The sequence below is a fragment of the Hippocampus zosterae genome, chromosome 8 (assembly GCF_025434085.1).
Source record: "Hippocampus zosterae strain Florida chromosome 8, ASM2543408v3, whole genome shotgun sequence".
Classification (NCBI taxonomy): domain Eukaryota; kingdom Metazoa; phylum Chordata; class Actinopteri; order Syngnathiformes; family Syngnathidae; genus Hippocampus; species Hippocampus zosterae.
In genome coordinates, this window is record NC_067458.1 from 22122703 (window position 1) to 22138547 (window position 15845).

At 45.4% G+C, this 15845-nt stretch overlaps 2 protein-coding genes across 5 annotated transcripts; one reads left to right on the forward strand and one right to left on the reverse strand.

Moving 5' to 3' along the window:
• Positions 1-465: 465 nt before the first annotated feature.
• On the reverse strand, positions 466-5637 carry chst7 (carbohydrate (N-acetylglucosamine 6-O) sulfotransferase 7). 4 transcript variants are annotated; one of them, XR_007963750.1, is made up of 4 exons: positions 4581-5637; positions 3172-3653; positions 2536-2783; positions 1289-2167 (listed from the first exon to the last, which is right to left on the reverse strand). XR_007963750.1 is itself a non-coding variant. In XM_052074291.1 (3 exons), the coding sequence occupies exons 1-2, from the start codon at positions 5382-5384 to the stop codon at positions 3186-3188; spliced, it is 1272 nt and encodes a 423-aa protein (XP_051930251.1). In that variant the 5' UTR covers positions 5385-5615; the 3' UTR covers positions 466-1274; positions 3172-3185. The 4 variants fall into 4 exon arrangements, 3 of the variants coding, with proteins under 3 accessions (XP_051930251.1, XP_051930252.1, XP_051930253.1); XM_052074291.1 differs by lacking the exons at positions 1289-2167; positions 2536-2783 and adding an exon at positions 466-1274 and having other exon boundaries at positions 4581-5615; XM_052074292.1 differs by lacking the exon at positions 2536-2783 and having other exon boundaries at positions 1289-2416.
• Positions 5638-6202: 565 nt separating this feature from the next.
• On the forward strand, positions 6203-15173 carry tubgcp5 (tubulin, gamma complex associated protein 5). The gene is made up of 22 exons (XM_052074289.1): positions 6203-6598; positions 6831-6884; positions 7173-7281; positions 7351-7447; positions 8098-8177; positions 8622-8757; positions 8906-9023; positions 9853-9942; positions 10078-10171; positions 10637-10871; positions 10943-11145; positions 11237-11609; positions 12333-12531; positions 12716-12904; positions 13064-13246; positions 13319-13403; positions 13519-13639; positions 13724-13878; positions 13975-14100; positions 14755-14843; positions 14913-15013; positions 15113-15173. The coding sequence occupies exons 1-22, from the start codon at positions 6465-6467 to the stop codon at positions 15157-15159; spliced, it is 3018 nt and encodes a 1005-aa protein (XP_051930249.1). The 5' UTR covers positions 6203-6464; the 3' UTR covers positions 15160-15173.
• Positions 15174-15845: the final 672 nt, after the last annotated feature.

Sequence of the window (15845 nt, forward strand, 5' to 3'; positions counted from 1 at the left end):
AAAAAGATTTGATATAAATAATAAGGATGAATATTGCCAAGGGGTGGGAAATTCACAGTAAATTTCCATGGGAAGTTGAGCAGGGTAATTTGGCAAATACACCAAAATGGAAACTTTACGATTTGAGGGTAATTGATTGGAAATCATGTTCAGCATTTTGTTTTGCCGTAAGCAGATCTCAGTCAAAATATTTTCGCCCTTTCCTTCATTCAGCGTGTCTGCCGCTCGCTTGAAAATCCAATTTGTATGGACACAGATACAAGCAGCTCTCCGGGTATGTGTGCGAGGCGATTGCATCATACTTTGACGGCATATTACTAGTGTATAACATTGCATGTCACAGAACATAAAATTTTATTTTTATATTATAATAATAATACTGCCCGAAGACAGCTGGGATAGGCTCCAGCACCCCCCGCGACCCTAGTGAGGATCAAGCGGCTTGGAAGATGAATGAATGAATGAATAATAATATTTTTAATTTTCAAATTGGGCTAAAGCCGCGAGCAATCAGAGGGTGGCTGCTCTGAAAACACTTGGCATGGAATTATTAAGAGCCAATCTTCAATATTGTCAATTCTTGATCTATTCCCATTGATTCCCATCAATTCCCACGGAGAGTCTTGACTGTAACTTTAAAAATGGTGCAACCCTAATCAGGACCCCCCCCCCACCCCCCCAAAAAAACAAGTCATTGGAAGGACAGGGGTGGAAAAAAAAGCCCCGCCTATGTGAGTGTTTTGTCAGTGTGGTGCTGCTGCAGCTGTCCAGATTCCTCCGGGGCTAAGAGGGGTTGGAATGAGGAGGAGGAGGCGGGCGGGCGGGGGAGGGACAAGACTTCCTCACGCAGGCCTCTCAAAGCACACACAGCCTCCTTGAACTTCCAAGTTAGCGTAGTTAGCAGATCCACTTAACCCAGTCACGCCAAGGTGAGGCTCCGACCTGTTGGTGTGCCACCCTGAATCCACCCAACTTTTTACGGGGATTTAGAGTCAGGGCGTCGGGAGGATTAGTGTGCCTAAAAAGGGGCAGTGATGGGTCAAGCAGCCTCCAGACTGCTGCTCTGATCAACAGGTAAAAGTGTGAAGAGGCGCCCCAGTATTTGAAGCATTGCAGCCTCGGTGACCCACTTTTTTTGTTTCTTCCCACTCCTTGTCAGGGTCTCTGTGTTCAACTGGAAAAAAAAATAGCAGCCAGAGCAAAGCTCACCGCTCCCAGTCGGCCACGTTCCAGCAGGAATCTATGCCTTTGCCCTCAGTCTCGACTTGCAGGCCCTTGGAAGAAAAAAAAAACACATCAAAGTTGTGCGGATAAAGAAAATCACAGGAAGCTTCAAGTATGAACACAGAACTAGGCAATATTATGCCGTGTGTGGTTTTGTAATTTTATGTTAACTGCTCTGTAAAGTGATTTACAGCTGCATATAGAGGGCACTTTTTATTTTAAAAGAGAACAATACCCACCCTTGATTCACCAATAATAAGACAACAGAAGCCCTCCTGCCCCAACCTCCCATCTTCCCCGTAATAATAATGTCATGCATGTAGGCCTGATTTCTCCAAGACTCAAGTTGCCGAAGACATGCTGGTAACCCAGGGAGGTGTACAGCCTGTCACGGCCAGCCGCGGACAATGAAGCCCCTTCTCCAAGGCGCGAGCGAGAGGGCCTGGGCAACAACCTCGGCCGGCCGCGACGCCGACCCGCGGCCGCCCGTGCGGGCCGCGCAAACAATGAAGCCTTTATTGAAGTAAGGCAGAGCAAAATAGCCACCAGAGAAAAGAACTCTGATGGATTTGATTCCTTGTCAGTCATTTTAACCTGCCTCTGCCTTTCATGCAGAAATCAAAGCGGATGTCACAGTTGGGGCAAGTTTAAAAAAAGTTTGCACTTTCACGCAGTGAGATGGTATTGTGTGTCTGATACAACGTAGGAATAGAGTGGAGCCTCAATTTAACGAACCAGGAAACGAGGGATCCGGGATTCAATGGATGGAAAATGGTCTTCAAGCTACTGAAAACGCCCATTCTAAAGTATGTGTTTAAGGGGGGAAGTGAGTCCTTTTTTTTTTTTAAACAATAATGTGTTCTACGCAACTCCACTTGTCTAAATATGATATACTGATTTATTATTGCATTTGTGGAATATGAACCACGCGGAAAAATCTTAACTGTTCTATCCATCTTAGGGGGCGGCCATTTTGTCTTGTACAGCCGCTTCCTGTCGACTGAAATTGATGTCACAGTGTCAAATGGCGCGGGTAACGACCATCAAGGCTCAACCGTGTTCTGGGTTTGGTCATGTGACATTCACAAGCTGAGCCATAAGGCACTTGTGATGTCATTTTCAGTCGCCAGCATGTGTCACTACATCACAAAATGGCCGCCGGATGAATGGACAGTTAGAGAAATTGTCTCACCTGTACGCCTTTCTTCATGTGGTTTTGTGCATGCCGTGCTTGGGGTATCCGAGCTGCCTCATGATATACTGATTTATTATTGCATTTGTGGAATATGAACTAAGCGGAAAAATCTTAACTGTTCTATCCATCTTAGGGGGCGGCCATTTTGTCTTGTACAGCCGCTTCCTGTCGACTGAAATTGATGTCACAGTGTCAAAGGGCGCGGGTAACGACCATCAAGGCTCAACCGTGTTCTGGGTTTGGTCATGTGACATTCACAAGCTGAGCCATAAGGCACTTTTGATGTCATTTTCAGTCGCCAGCATGTGTCACTACATCACAAAATGGCCGCCGGATGAATGGACAGTTAGAGAAATTGTCTCACCTGTACGCCTTTCCTCATGTGGTTTTGTGCATGCCGTGCTTGGGGTATCCGAGCTGCCTCATGATATACTGATTTATTATTGCATTTGTGGAATATGAACTAAGCGGAAAAATCTTAACTGTTCTATCCATCTTAGGGGGCGGCCATTTTGTCTTGTACAGCCGCTTCCTGTCGACTGAAATTGATGTCACAGTGTCAAAGGGCGCGGGTAACGACCATCAAGGCTCAACCGTGTTCTGGGTTTGGTCATGTGACATTCACAAGCTGAGCCATAAGGAATTTTCAGTCATTTTCATTTTTTTTTTCTTGTCATTTTCAGTCGCCAGCATGTGTCACTACATCACAAAATGGCCGCCGGATGAATGGACAGTTGGAGAAATTGTCTCACCTGTACGCCTTTCCTCATGTGGTTTTGTGCATGCCGTGCTTGGGATATCCGAGCTGCCTCATGACCTCGCTGCAGTAAGCCTCCACCTGGTTGATTTGCTCCACGCTCAGCCTCTCCCTCCAGGCGTAGATGGCCTCCTTGGCGTCCCGAGACGAGATGAGGAAGGGCCGATCCGACGAGTAACCGCGGCCATGGGTCATGTTGAGCGCGAAGCTTTCCAGCTCCGGCGATGTGGACAGGTTGGAAAAGCGGTAAAGCTTCTGCAGTTCTTCGGCCGGGTGCAGTACCAGGTCCTCGTAACGGACCCGCTGGTAGCGGCGGCGCACCCAGGGCGGCGCGTTGGTCACCAGCATCATGTCGCCCAGCCAGTTGTCGCAGATGAGTTCCATGGCACTGGACACGTAGCTCTCGGCGCGGTTCATGCGGTTGTTGGGAACCAGTAGACGCTTGTATTTGTCGTTGTGCTTTTTGCTGCGCAAAACCTGGCGGAGCAGCACATATTTTGAACATGTCAACGGGGGGTGGGCGGTGGGGCATATGGTAGAGCAGTGACTAATATTACAGCTGCTTATTGTGTGAAAATGTCTTTGTTTTCCAGCCGTAATGGTTCAGAAACACCAAACCATAATGACTAATTTAACGAATTTGACAAAAAAATTATTTGGGGGGAAAATTACAAACTACCCTTTTAGGTGCGATTAGTTACCGTAATTTTTATACTTGCACAGAAGTTAAGCATGTCAAAAAATCTTCCATTTCATTCTGAGTATTGGTTAGCTTACTCTATGCAAAAAAAATTGTCTGTCTGATTGTTTTTCCTCAGGCATGGTAGATTCTTAAATATCATATGGAGCTACAAGATGGGGCCCAGGGACTGATTTTTTTTCTTCACAGCTCATATTTGTGATGTACTACTGTCAAGTCATAATGAGCGCCTTGATTGCTAACTCCCCTCATCATGTTTATCTATTTATTTTGCATCCGACAATAAATAGCAAACTTATTTTTCTACACTTGAGTGAAAGTTAACCATGTCCAAAAAAAACCTTCAATTTTGACATTTCACTCCGGTTAACTTATTTTTACACTTGCACGACAATTGAAGTTGAAAAACGTTTGTCTGTCTCTATTTTCTTGTTTTTCTTTCTTTTTCCGATCTAAAGTTAAATTTAAGGTCATAAGATGTTGCCAACAATTGGAGATTTTTGTTTTCCTAGATACTATTTACCTACACTGTAAATAACACAACTTGTATTTTGAGGGGCTAAAGCAGTCATTTAAATTGGACCAACTTTAAAGTATAAATTATTGACATTTATGGTCACAACGTTAGTTATCAGAACAAAGCAAGCACGCGTTTGTTCCAAAATGCACACACACCAAGAAAAAACTCTCCCAAGAAAGATCACCTGGATGCTCTCCTTCACCAGTGCCTGCTTAGACTTGAGGCGAGAGTTGTGCACGGCTCGCGGGTCGCGGAAAAGCTGCACGATGTGCAAGTTGATGGCCGGGTCCTTCATGAGGGGCACCAAAGTGCTGAGATCCAGAACGCGCACGCCCTTGATGACCACCACCGGGTACTTCTTGCACTCCCGTTCCAGCTCGCGGATGTCCCGCTTGGGACACTTGGCGCAGCGGTCCTCCTGCACCAGGCCGACGCGGTGACGCTGGTGGGCGTCGCACAGGGGCTCGGAGCACACCACCTTGTTCATCTTCCATCCGAAGATGAAGGCTGTGGTGAGGTTCTGCGAGCCCGCGTACAGCTTCAGCACGGAGAAGTCGCAGCGGAACAGCGCGCTCAGCATGTCGCGCACGGCGCCCTGCAGGCTGCCCGCGTCGCCCGGGTAGAGGGCCTGCCAGATGTGCCACATGGGCTCGTACAGGTAGAACACGTCCGGATGCTGGTTGAACAGCTCGCCCAGGAACGACGAGCCGGTCCTCCAGGTGGCGTGCAGGTAGATGTGAGTGCGAGGCGCGCCGGGCCCGGGCGGCTCCGTGCCGTTAGCGCCGTCCACTTTGTAGCCGTGCTCCCACAGCAGCTCCACGGCATTCTTCAGGTCCGAGCACCGAGATTGCTGCTGCTGCTGCTGGAGCCCGTGCTTGGCGCGCTGTATCGAGCGCTCCCCGAAGTCGAACACATAAGGGATGAGCAGGAGCAAACCCGTGTAGGCGAGAATCAGAATCAAGTATTTCTTCTGGATCCTCCTCTTCATCGCGCCCGCTTGCAAGCGCCGCGCTTCGGAGCTCCGCTCAAATTGTGCGTGCGCGAATTAAACCACTTTTGTGGCACGCTCAAATTCGGGGGGATGTGGCGAGAGGCGGGTCCATTCAGTTGCTCAAATGAAGGCGGGGCCTATTTAGTGCTAAAAGTTGCTAAATGGCGTTGTTGCTGTTTGTTGCTAAAAGCAGCTAATTGAAGGCAGGGTCGATCTGGTGCAAGGGTATTTAAAAAATAGATCGCATTTAAAAAAAGAATAATTCTAGTCAAACTAAATTAAATTAAGGCGGGGCTATTTGCCTAAAATATTTGCTCAAAGACGCCGCCCTTGAGTAAACTATATGCAAATAGGTCTACAGATTTATTATCATAACATTAAATTCGAGGCATTGTTTTTTATGTTTTTTTTTCAGTTGAAGTGCTTGTGAATGTTTGCATGTTTGCATTGGAACCTGGACTTTTGAGGGACAAATAACTAGTTATTTGTCTCTATGGCATAAAGACAAATAACTATAGTGGGCAGCTCTGCCACATTCAAAATGGTGGGGATGTTGACGTATCCCTGCAACAGGCCGTCCCGCTTATGGCAAGGAAAACACACATTTAAATGACAGACAACGAAATAGGAATGTGCAATTATTTCGTGGCAATGCGTTTATTTATTGAAAGAGAAATGTGAGCAATAAATTGAACAAGACCACACACTTTCGATTTTGTGTCGATAGCTCGCAATGTATTGTGGGAAATGTGATTAAAAACACACCGATGCAGATTTTTCATTACTATTAATTTTTAGCTTTTCTTGTCACTTCAAATTTGATTCTATTTTAATCAACAATACACTTTATGTTACAGAAATAAAGCATATAAAAGCGGGTTTTTTTTCTTAGATTCGCGCATGCGCATTAGCCCTCTGCGAGCAAACGAAGATGTTGCTATGAGTTAACCAGAGCTCCTCTGGCTACAGTCACAAATGGCGTTATCCAAAACATGTTACCACAAATATTAGTGCCTCGTTTTGTGTAGGGTAGTCCACCCCGTAGACACCTCGCCATATGTGACGCCGAGCTAAACTATGGCTCACTGGAGCACTTTTGAGAAGGAGACGGAGAGGGAGACGAAGGAGCTGATCAGATGTGTGAGCGGACTGGACGACGAGGAGGAGCACAACTTCCAGTTGGCGCTCAAATTCGCTTGGTCCAATTTCAAGTAAGAAATAGCCGTGGTGAACCTCCTGTCTAGATAATCGAATCTGATTAATTATGCTTGGGTATGCCTTCTTCTGCGTTGGTCTGATTTGCGTGATCCCCCAAGGAACAATTCTGGACGCCCTCGTGTTTACCTAAAACACTTGATGCCAACAAGTCTGATGTGTGATGCTCCCAAAAAGTGTTTGACATTTGTGGCACTAAGATTATTACCCCTGTTCCCCCCCTCACAGGTTTCATCGTTTCCTAGACGTGGATAGCCACAAAGTGCAGCGCAGCATCAGTGGGTAAGTGTTTGTTTTGGTTCCAATTTCAAGTTTCGTATGCTAATTTAGGCAGATATAAAAACAAAATGGATTTACGGTCTTTGCGTTTTCATAACACCCTTTTTCCCAAATTTCCTTTTGACTTTTGAGATGGATTTTCATCGAAAATGTAGGTTTAACTACAAATTATATTTGTGTTTTTAATGGATATCTTCATACTTATTTATGAATGTGATGCTTTATTCTGCTTTGAGCTCTTAGTTTTGAGGCAAAAATTAAAATGAATTTGTTGGGGTTTTTTTCCAACAGAATCCACGAAAAGCTTATGGTGCACTCGGAAGTGAGTAAGGCCGAAAGCTGGATGAGGCTGACTGATGAGTTCCTCAATTCGCCCCTAGCCAACACCACTGGAACAAAGGTACATACCCCTTTGCTACTCTCTTCCAAAATTGCTTCTGTGTATTAACAATTGTGTGTGTATTTACAGACTGACGTTCACTACAGCGTACTGTCGCTGCTGCTCCTCTTATCAGGCTCCCCCTCCAACACAAACTTTACCGAGAGACCCCGGGTGAAAGAGGCCGGTGAGTGAGGAACATACAGTGAACCTGTTATATCAAGTTTTTAAACGGTTGGTTTTAATGTTTTTCTTTTTATGTTTGTTTCTTGTTGGGTTTTTTTTAAACAATATTCAGCCAAACGTCAGTATGTTGCCACGTTGCGCCACAACATGCCGGGCATTAGGGTTGAACAATTAGTCAAATTTAAGTTGACATTGCTTTATAGTAGCGGCCCGGTAGTCCAGTGGTTAGCACGTCGGCTTCACAGTGCAGAGGTACCGGGTTCGATTCCAGCTCCGGCCTCCCTGTGTGGAGTTTGCATGTTCTCCCCGGGCCTGCGTGGGTTTTCTCCGGGTGCTCCGGTTTCCTCCCACATTCCAAAAAAAACATGCGTGGCAGGCTGATTGAACACTCTAAATTGTCCCTAGGTGTGAGTGTGAGTGCGAATGGTTGTTCGTCTATGTGTGCCCTGCGATTGGCTGGCAACCGATTCAGGGTGTCCCCCGCCTACTGCCCGGAGACGGCTGGGATGGGCTCCAGCACCCCCCGCGACCCTAGTGAGGATCAAGCGGTATGGAAGATGAATGAATGAATGAATGAATGCTTTATAGTAAAATGCAATTTCGGAGAAAACTGCTTTTTTTCAATAAAATGATATCTCCCGCCATCCACAGAACCAGAGGACAATTTTGACTGGGCGAAATACCTATGGGAGGGTGAGGACATAGACAATGGGCCGTACCCTGACACTCCTGTGAGTATTACTCTCGAAGTTACTGGCTTTGCTTTTTCTTTGAACTTTACGATGGCAAAGGAGAAAGTTTGAGGGCTACCATAAAATCAGAAATTGAACTCATCGGGGCATAGGAAACAATAAGATGCATCACCATATGTGGTGGTAGACTATGTCAGGCTGCAGCGTGTCCCACGCACGCTCAAAAGGCACAGATACTACAGTAGAAAGTGAGAATGGGGACCCCAAGTGGATCCATTTCAATATAAATAAGAATTACACCTCACATGCACGTTATGAAACATATTGTGTTGAATAAAGCAAAGTCAGTTTTCTGTCCGATTCGTCGATCGAATAATTGGTGGCATACTTGATTCCTAAGATATGAAATACCCGCTGCCCTAGTCAATTTTATTTTATGCTCAATAAATTCACTTGAGCTGTTATTTCATGCTGGATGATCAGGAGTGGTCCGAGGAGGAGAGCGAGGGTGAAGACAGCCGTCAGCCAATCAGCAGGGAAGACTCCGGGATCCAGTTGGACAAAACCCCGCAGGAGGATAAAGACCACGCCGGCGAGACGGTTTCGGTCCCGTGGACAGGTCGGAAAAACAATCGCAGCATAGTGGTAGCTTGACCTAAGAGCTTAATTTGTTCCCTGACCAAATTTTGTCGCTGGATTTATTTCGAGTTCTAAGAACAAAAGTCTGGGGGGAGAAAATAAATCTTTTTGAATCTGTTTTGTGACAGTGGGTGAACCCGACGCCCGAGCCTGGCTGGAGCAACACGTGGTGACTCCCTACTGGGTGCCGCACGCCTCCCGTTTTGCCCACAGCCTCCATTTACACTCCAACTTGTTCAATGTCTGGTGAGACCCTTGCAAAGACACGAATATTACGGCATAGTCTACTAATTTAGAGCTGGGCAATTCATCAAAATCAAATCGATTTTGCATTATCATCGAATATATCAGTAACTTTCAAATCTCAAAGTCTGCAATTTGGGGAAAGACATGCTTCATTTCAGTCGATCGGTAGGCCTTCTTTTTTTTTATATATGAATATTTTATTTAGCTTTTTTTTGGTGGGGGGGACTATACAGTAAGTCACTTTTTTCAGGGTGAAAATTTTTTAGACATGGTAAATATAATTTTGTATTGTGATATTCATTCATTCTTTCATTCATCGTCCGAGCCGCTTGATCCTCACTAGGGTCGCGGGGGGTGCTGGAGCCTATCCCAGCTGTCTTCGGGCAGTAGGGGGGGGGACACCCTGAATCGGTTGCCAGCCAATCACAGGGCACACAGAGACGAACAACCATTCGCACTCACACTCACACCTAGGGACAATTTAGAGTGTTCAATCAGCCTGCCACGCATGTTTTTGGAATGCGGGAGGAAACCGGAGCACCCGGAGAAAACCCACGCAGGCCCGGGGAGAACATGCAAACTCCACACAGGGAGGCCGGAGCTGGAATCGAACCCGGTACCTCTGCACTGTGAAGCCGACGTGCTAACCACTGGACTACCGGGCCGCCCGTATTGTGATATGTAGTTGTTTATTTTATTAGAATTTTTTAAACCATATTGGCGGGGAAAAAAATGTTTTTCAAAATCGGCAAGCCCTAGTTAAAACTCATAAATCACTGAATAAAAGTCATACATTTGTGATGCGCGACTGACCCATTTTCCTCCGCAGGGACCAGCACTTGTATAACACCGATCCGCTGTATCTGCCCGAAGAAAAAGCTTTTGTGACTGAGACGCAAGTCATCCGCGAAACACTGTGGTGAGCTGCACAATCACATTTTTGACTTTGGTCAGGTTACCAACTGTCGTTTTGTTTCACTGCAGTGTCTTCCAAAAGTAAATTACAACCGTAGTAGTTAGTCAGCTTTCATTTTTTTTTTTTTTGGTTTCCCAGGCTTCTATCAGGGGTGAAGAAACACTTCATTTTCCAACATCACGATGGGAAGGTCTCGGTCAGGAATAACGTGGTGGTCACTCATCTCACCAGTGTAAATGCAACCACACACACACACACACACACAGCCACACACACACACACACATACAGCCACACACACACACACGTAAATAATAAAATATTTATTATTTTAAATAAATAATACTTTTATTTAAAATAATAAATATTAATTTAAATTTATAATAAAATAATAAATTTGTAATATAATAAATTTATTAATAATAAAATTTATTATTCTATTATTAATAATAACATAATAAATTATTTTATTAATAATAGAATAATAGAATAATAAATAAAAATTAATAAATTATTATACTTTTATAATCCATAATAATTCATACTTTATTATGGATTATTACTTTATCAATAATAAAGTAATAATATATATAATAAACTCGAATTTTTACTTTATTAGTTCACATAAATTACACCCGTGAGTCAAAATACCTTTGTCTAAAAATGCCCCCGTTTTTAATTGCCCCCGTTTGTCACAGAACTGCCTCCGTTCCGTGCTGGAGCACGTGGCCGCGTACGGCCAGGCGGTGTTCCGCCTGCAGAGATTCATCGACGAGGTGACGGGCCACAGTCCCGAGCTCGGTCCAGCCGGCGCTAAAAGGGGCTCCGAACCTCCGTTCAGGACTTACCAGGCCTTTGTGTGGGCCCTCAATAAGTACTTCACCAGCTTCAAGGAGGAACTGGTCACCATTGAGAGAGGGCTCGTGTCCAAAGGCGAGTATCCAGCTGAAAAATTAATCGTTGAAGTAATCGATTGTACGTCATGTAAAGCGCTTCTCCTCCAGATGAGACGGTGACGCTGTCCGCCGCGCTGGAGCGTCTCAGCCCGCACCTCGCGCAAATCAAAGTGCTGCACAAGGTTTTTTGCACCGGCATCGCCGAGGTGCCGCCCGAGACCCCGAATGTTGTGCGGGCCTCGCACTTGCTCAACACGCTCTACAAGGCCATCATCGAGTACGACAGCGTCGGGGAGGCTTCAGAGCAAACGGTGTGTTTTGTATTTTTTTGTGGCCACTCCGGGACACAAAAGACAGATTTTGGTAAGGAGTTTAATAAAGTTTGCCACTTTTCTCCACTAGGTGGCTTTGCTCTTTTCACTCTGGACCGAGACCGTACGACCATATTTAGAGATAGTGGACGAATGGATCGTCCACGGACACCTGTTCGATCCCGCCAAAGAGTTCATCATCCAAAGGAACAAGGACGTGGCGGTGAATCACAGGGACTTCTGGCACGCCACCTACACGCTGTACAGCATCTCTGAGACGGTGGAGAGCGAGACGAGCGACGCGGCCAGCGGCAGTTCCGGAGGGGACGGCGCGGCGGGAAACCGGCAGCTAACAATGGTGTCCTTCCTCAAGCCTGTCCTCAAACAGATCATCATGGCTGGAAAGTCCATGCAGCTCCTGAAGAACCTGGACCGCAATGAAGATGCTCAGCAGTCCTCCAGAGGTAAGTCCAACAAGAGTTTTTGTTTTTCGAGATTCTAAATCGAACAGGAAGTTGGCCGTTTTTTGATTTTGAATCCAACCTTTCACACGCTGGAAAGTAAGAAAAGAAAATTTGCCCCCAACTCTTGTTTTATAGATTGACGCAAAATGAGGCGGACATGTACGTGATAATAATAATAATAATAATAATAATAATACAGGCGGCCCAGTAGTCCAGTGGTTAGCACGTGGGCTTCACAGTGCAGAGGTACCGGGTTCGATTCCAGCTCCGGCCTCCCTGTGTGGAGTTTGCATGTTCTCCCCGGGCCTGCGTGGGTTTTCTCCGGGTGCTCCGGTTTCCTCCCACATTCCAAAAACATGCGTGGCAGGCTGATTGAACACTCGAAATTGTCCCTAGGTGTGAGTGTGAGTGCGAATGGTTGTTCGTTTCTGTGTGCCCTGCGATTGGCTGGCAACCGATTCAGGGTGTCCCCCGCCTACTGCCCGAAGACAGCTGGGAATAGGCTCCAGCACCCCCCGCGACCCTAGTGAGGATCAAGCGGTTTGGAAGATGAATGAATGAATGGCTTTAAGATAAGCTAAGATAAGATAAGAAATGACCCCCCCCCCTCCCAAAAAAAAATAAATGGATGAAAACGTTTCACGGACCCATGCTTGAAATGGTACATGACACTTTTGGTTGAGTCATTCATTGCGACGATGAAAAATATGCTTTGTAACACAGATGCCGAGCGCAAGAGTTTGTACACGCTGTTCCTGGAATCGGTGCAGTCACGTCTGTGCAGCCAGGATGCGTCTCCCTCTGGTGCCGTGACCGAGCAACAGGCCAGCAGGAAGAGCCTGATCCGGATGCAGTCGGTCATCGCGCAGCATCTCCAGATCGAAGATCTCCACGATCCGCTCCTGGCCATCAATTTTGCCAGGTCAGCAAAATTGTAAAGTGACAATCTACCCTCACTTTACAAGTGTGTCCCCCGCCCCTTTTTTTTTTTTGAGTTTTACAATATATGGCGACTCCCCCTACTCAGGAATGTTCACCTTACGGGCATTTTGGCCATGCGAACACTTCCGTCTTCATTAGAACATTTTTTTAAATTCTTGCATCAGGCTGTACTTGGAGCAGAGCGACTTCCACGAGTGCTTCTCCCGGGACGACTTTACCGTGGACCGCTCGTCGCAGTCGGTCACCTGCCAGACATTCGAGCTCACGCTGCGCTCCTGCCTCTACCCACACATCCAGCGGCGCTACGTCGAGTGCTGCGGCAACCTCATGAAGACTCTGAAAAAAGACTACAAGTAATGGCCTTCTCAGACTGCATCAGTTTTTTTTTTTTTTTTGTCGTTCATGACGGTCGCGCTGTTAAGACTACCAGATAAATATTGTGCTGTGTCTTGGGAGATGCCACCATGTCTTGTTCTTCTTCTCCTCCTCCTTCACACCTTCTTTTTCTTCAGGCTCCTGGAGTACCTTCAGGCCATGAGGCACTACTTCCTGCTAGAGGCCGGCGACACCATGTACGACTTCTACACAGCCATTTTTGACAAGGTGCGCGAGAAGGAGAGCTGGCAGCAGCCGTCCTTCCTCAACGGCCAGCTGCAGGAAGCTGTCGGACAACGCCGCCCGGAGGACAGTAGCAGGTACTGCATGTGCGTGCCTGTATTTGTTTGAATGGATTCCGTAATTAATCGACAGCTTTCTTCCTTCGTAAGATTGTCAATCCTCTTGGAGACGATTGATCCTGGTCGGAAGAAACACCCTGTCAATAATGTTGAAGTGCTGACCCTCAGTTACAAGGTGGGTTTTATTACACTCGGTCAACACAATTTTAATATATATATTTTTTTGCCCTCGTCATAAAAGCATGAAAAGATTGAAGTATTTTTGTACTGTCGTTTTTCCTCCTCCTCAGGTTCCGTGGCCCGTGGACATAGTCATCAGTTCCGAGTGCCAAAAAATATACAATCAAGTGTTTCTGCTGCTGCTGCAGATCAAATGGGCCAAGTACAGCTTGGACACACTTCGATTTAGCGGTAGGCGTTGTCATCCCCCATTCCCTCCGTCATGCTCAACTGGTGCATAAGCATCGGAAGTAATACGTTGTATTGGTTTTTCAGAGCTTGCAGATTTCACACAGAAACTGGAGGGGGCGCCGGCCGACGATGCCAAGCAGAAAGAGCGACTGGTCAAGCAGCAGATTCACCGCATGTGTTTGTTGCGTGTCAAACTCATGCACTTCGTCAACAGCCTTCACAACTACATCATGACCAGGGTGGGTCGACCAGCCGATTCGACTCGAGCAACACATGAAACACACTAGCAGTACAAAGCAGTTTATTTTTAAAAATTTGTTTTCTCTCTTGGTCAGATCCTGCACAGCACCGGACTGGAGTTCCAGCACCAAGTGCAGGAAGCAAAGGACCTAGACCAGCTGATCAAGATCCATTACAGATACTTGGCAACCATTCATGACCGTTGCTTATTGAGGGAGAAGGTAATTAATACATTCATGTATCCATAGTCATTTTTTTTTGTATGGGACAGATCGTATGATGGTACGCTGTTCCTGCTTCGTGCCGTAAACATATCCGTCCACTCCGTGATCAAATACAGTGCAGCTCAGCTTCTGACTAGGAGATGAGATGGCTTGCTTTGTGTTTCTTGGTAGTCATTCAAACTTGACTCATTTGAAACCAAAAAATAATTACATGATAATTAACTTTGCATTGTTAATTTTTCCAGGGGATGTTGCGTGTTCCTAAAAAGACAACGAACTGTTGATGTTAATAATAATGTTGCACTTCTTTCAAAAGGAGACAAACAACTGCTTTGCTTTCCTAAAAAGAATACAAATTCTTGATGTTGCACATCACTATAAAGACATCATACGATTGATGCCGGTCTTCCCTAAGGGCACATAATCGATGTTGCACATTGCAGACAAATAATTGCTGTCGTGTGTTCCTAAAAATACTTTTTTTCAGTTAGCCAAAAATGTGTTTTGCGTTTACATAAAAGATCATCAAATCAGTTTTGTAGTTTTTGTTACCGCAATGAGTATCAGTGTGAACACAACAGTGACATCAGCCATTTTCTCCTTCCTTCCTTCCTTTCTGTCTTTCTTCTAACTACGTCCTCTCTCCCTCAGGTCAGTTTTGTTAAGGAAGCCATCATGAAGGTGCTCAACCTGGTCCTCATCTTCTCGGACCGATGGCAAGCCGGATTTGGAGCCTGGAAGTAAGAAGCGTGTGTAGAAAGATGTCACCTCAGAAAACACCACGAATTTATCCATGTATTTTTCCATAGGATTGAGTCCATTGCCAAAATGGAGTCCGATTTCAAAAATTGTCACATGTTCTTGGTGACCATCCTCAACAAGGCTGTGTGTCGTGGCTCTTTCCCTCATTGTAAGTCCAATCTTAATGCAGTTTTAATGTTTAATGGACAGTTGAGATGTGTATGTGCGTGTGTGTTTTGATTTTTGTTGTTGTTGTGGTTGTTTACAGTGGAGTCACTCGCCCTCTCGTTGATGGCGGGCTTCGAGCAGTGCTGACAAGGGGGACTCATGTGACTGTACATATTTGAGCAAAGCTTGTTTGTAAATGTCTCTACCTGCTGTCCAGGTCACTGTTAATAATGAGTTGTTGTATAAAGCCCAATAAATCCTACTTAATACTGAAGATCTCATTTTGATAGCGTGTTACACTGGCTATGACACTTCAAACTTACTTGTGATACACTCTTTTTGTGATACATTCTTCAGCATTTGTACGAAATGAATTGCATTTCATTATTAAGTCAATTGACCAAGGCAGAGTGTTGTTTTTTTAAAATTCAGTTTTAATTCAATTTTAGAGCAACTTGCTTTGTAGTTTTATAATTGAAGCTAATTTAAGTTTTTTTTAATATGTTTTGTTTCGTTCACGAAAATGCCAGTACTGTCCCCCTAACCCCCAATCTTATCCTGAACTTAAATTATCCTCAGAAGAGGATAGTTCGAGCGTGGTTTTTTCCCCCCCCTCTCCCTACCCAGCGTTTTCCTTTCTGAATTCTGATTGTAATTTCCCCATTGGGGGACAAATAATGGATATCTTAATCTTAAAAAACAAACAAACACACCAATAAATATCCATCCATTATCCGTACCGCTAAATAAAATTGAAGTGGAAAAAATCCGCGAGTGCCGAACCGCGAGTTTACGAGAGTCCAGTGTACATTCCTTTGGCTTCACCTTTCCTG

Coding starts and splice junctions, on each gene's coding strand:
- tubgcp5 (XM_052074289.1), top strand. CDS start 6,465: ATGGCTCACTGGAGCACTTTTGAGAAGGAGACGGAGAGGGAGACGAAG. Junction 11,146..11,236: donor GGGAGGCTTCAGAGCAAACG/GTGTGTTTTGTA, acceptor TTTCTCCACTAG/GTGGCTTTGCTCTTTTCACT. Junction 14,844..14,912: donor GCCGGATTTGGAGCCTGGAA/GTAAGAAGCGTG, acceptor ATTTTTCCATAG/GATTGAGTCCATTGCCAAAA.
- chst7 (XM_052074291.1), bottom strand. CDS start 5,384: ATGAAGAGGAGGATCCAGAAGAAATACTTGATTCTGATTCTCGCCTAC. Junction 3,654..4,580: donor TGGTGAAGGAGAGCATCCAG/GTGATCTTTCTT, acceptor CTGCTCCGCCAG/GTTTTGCGCAGCAAAAAGCA.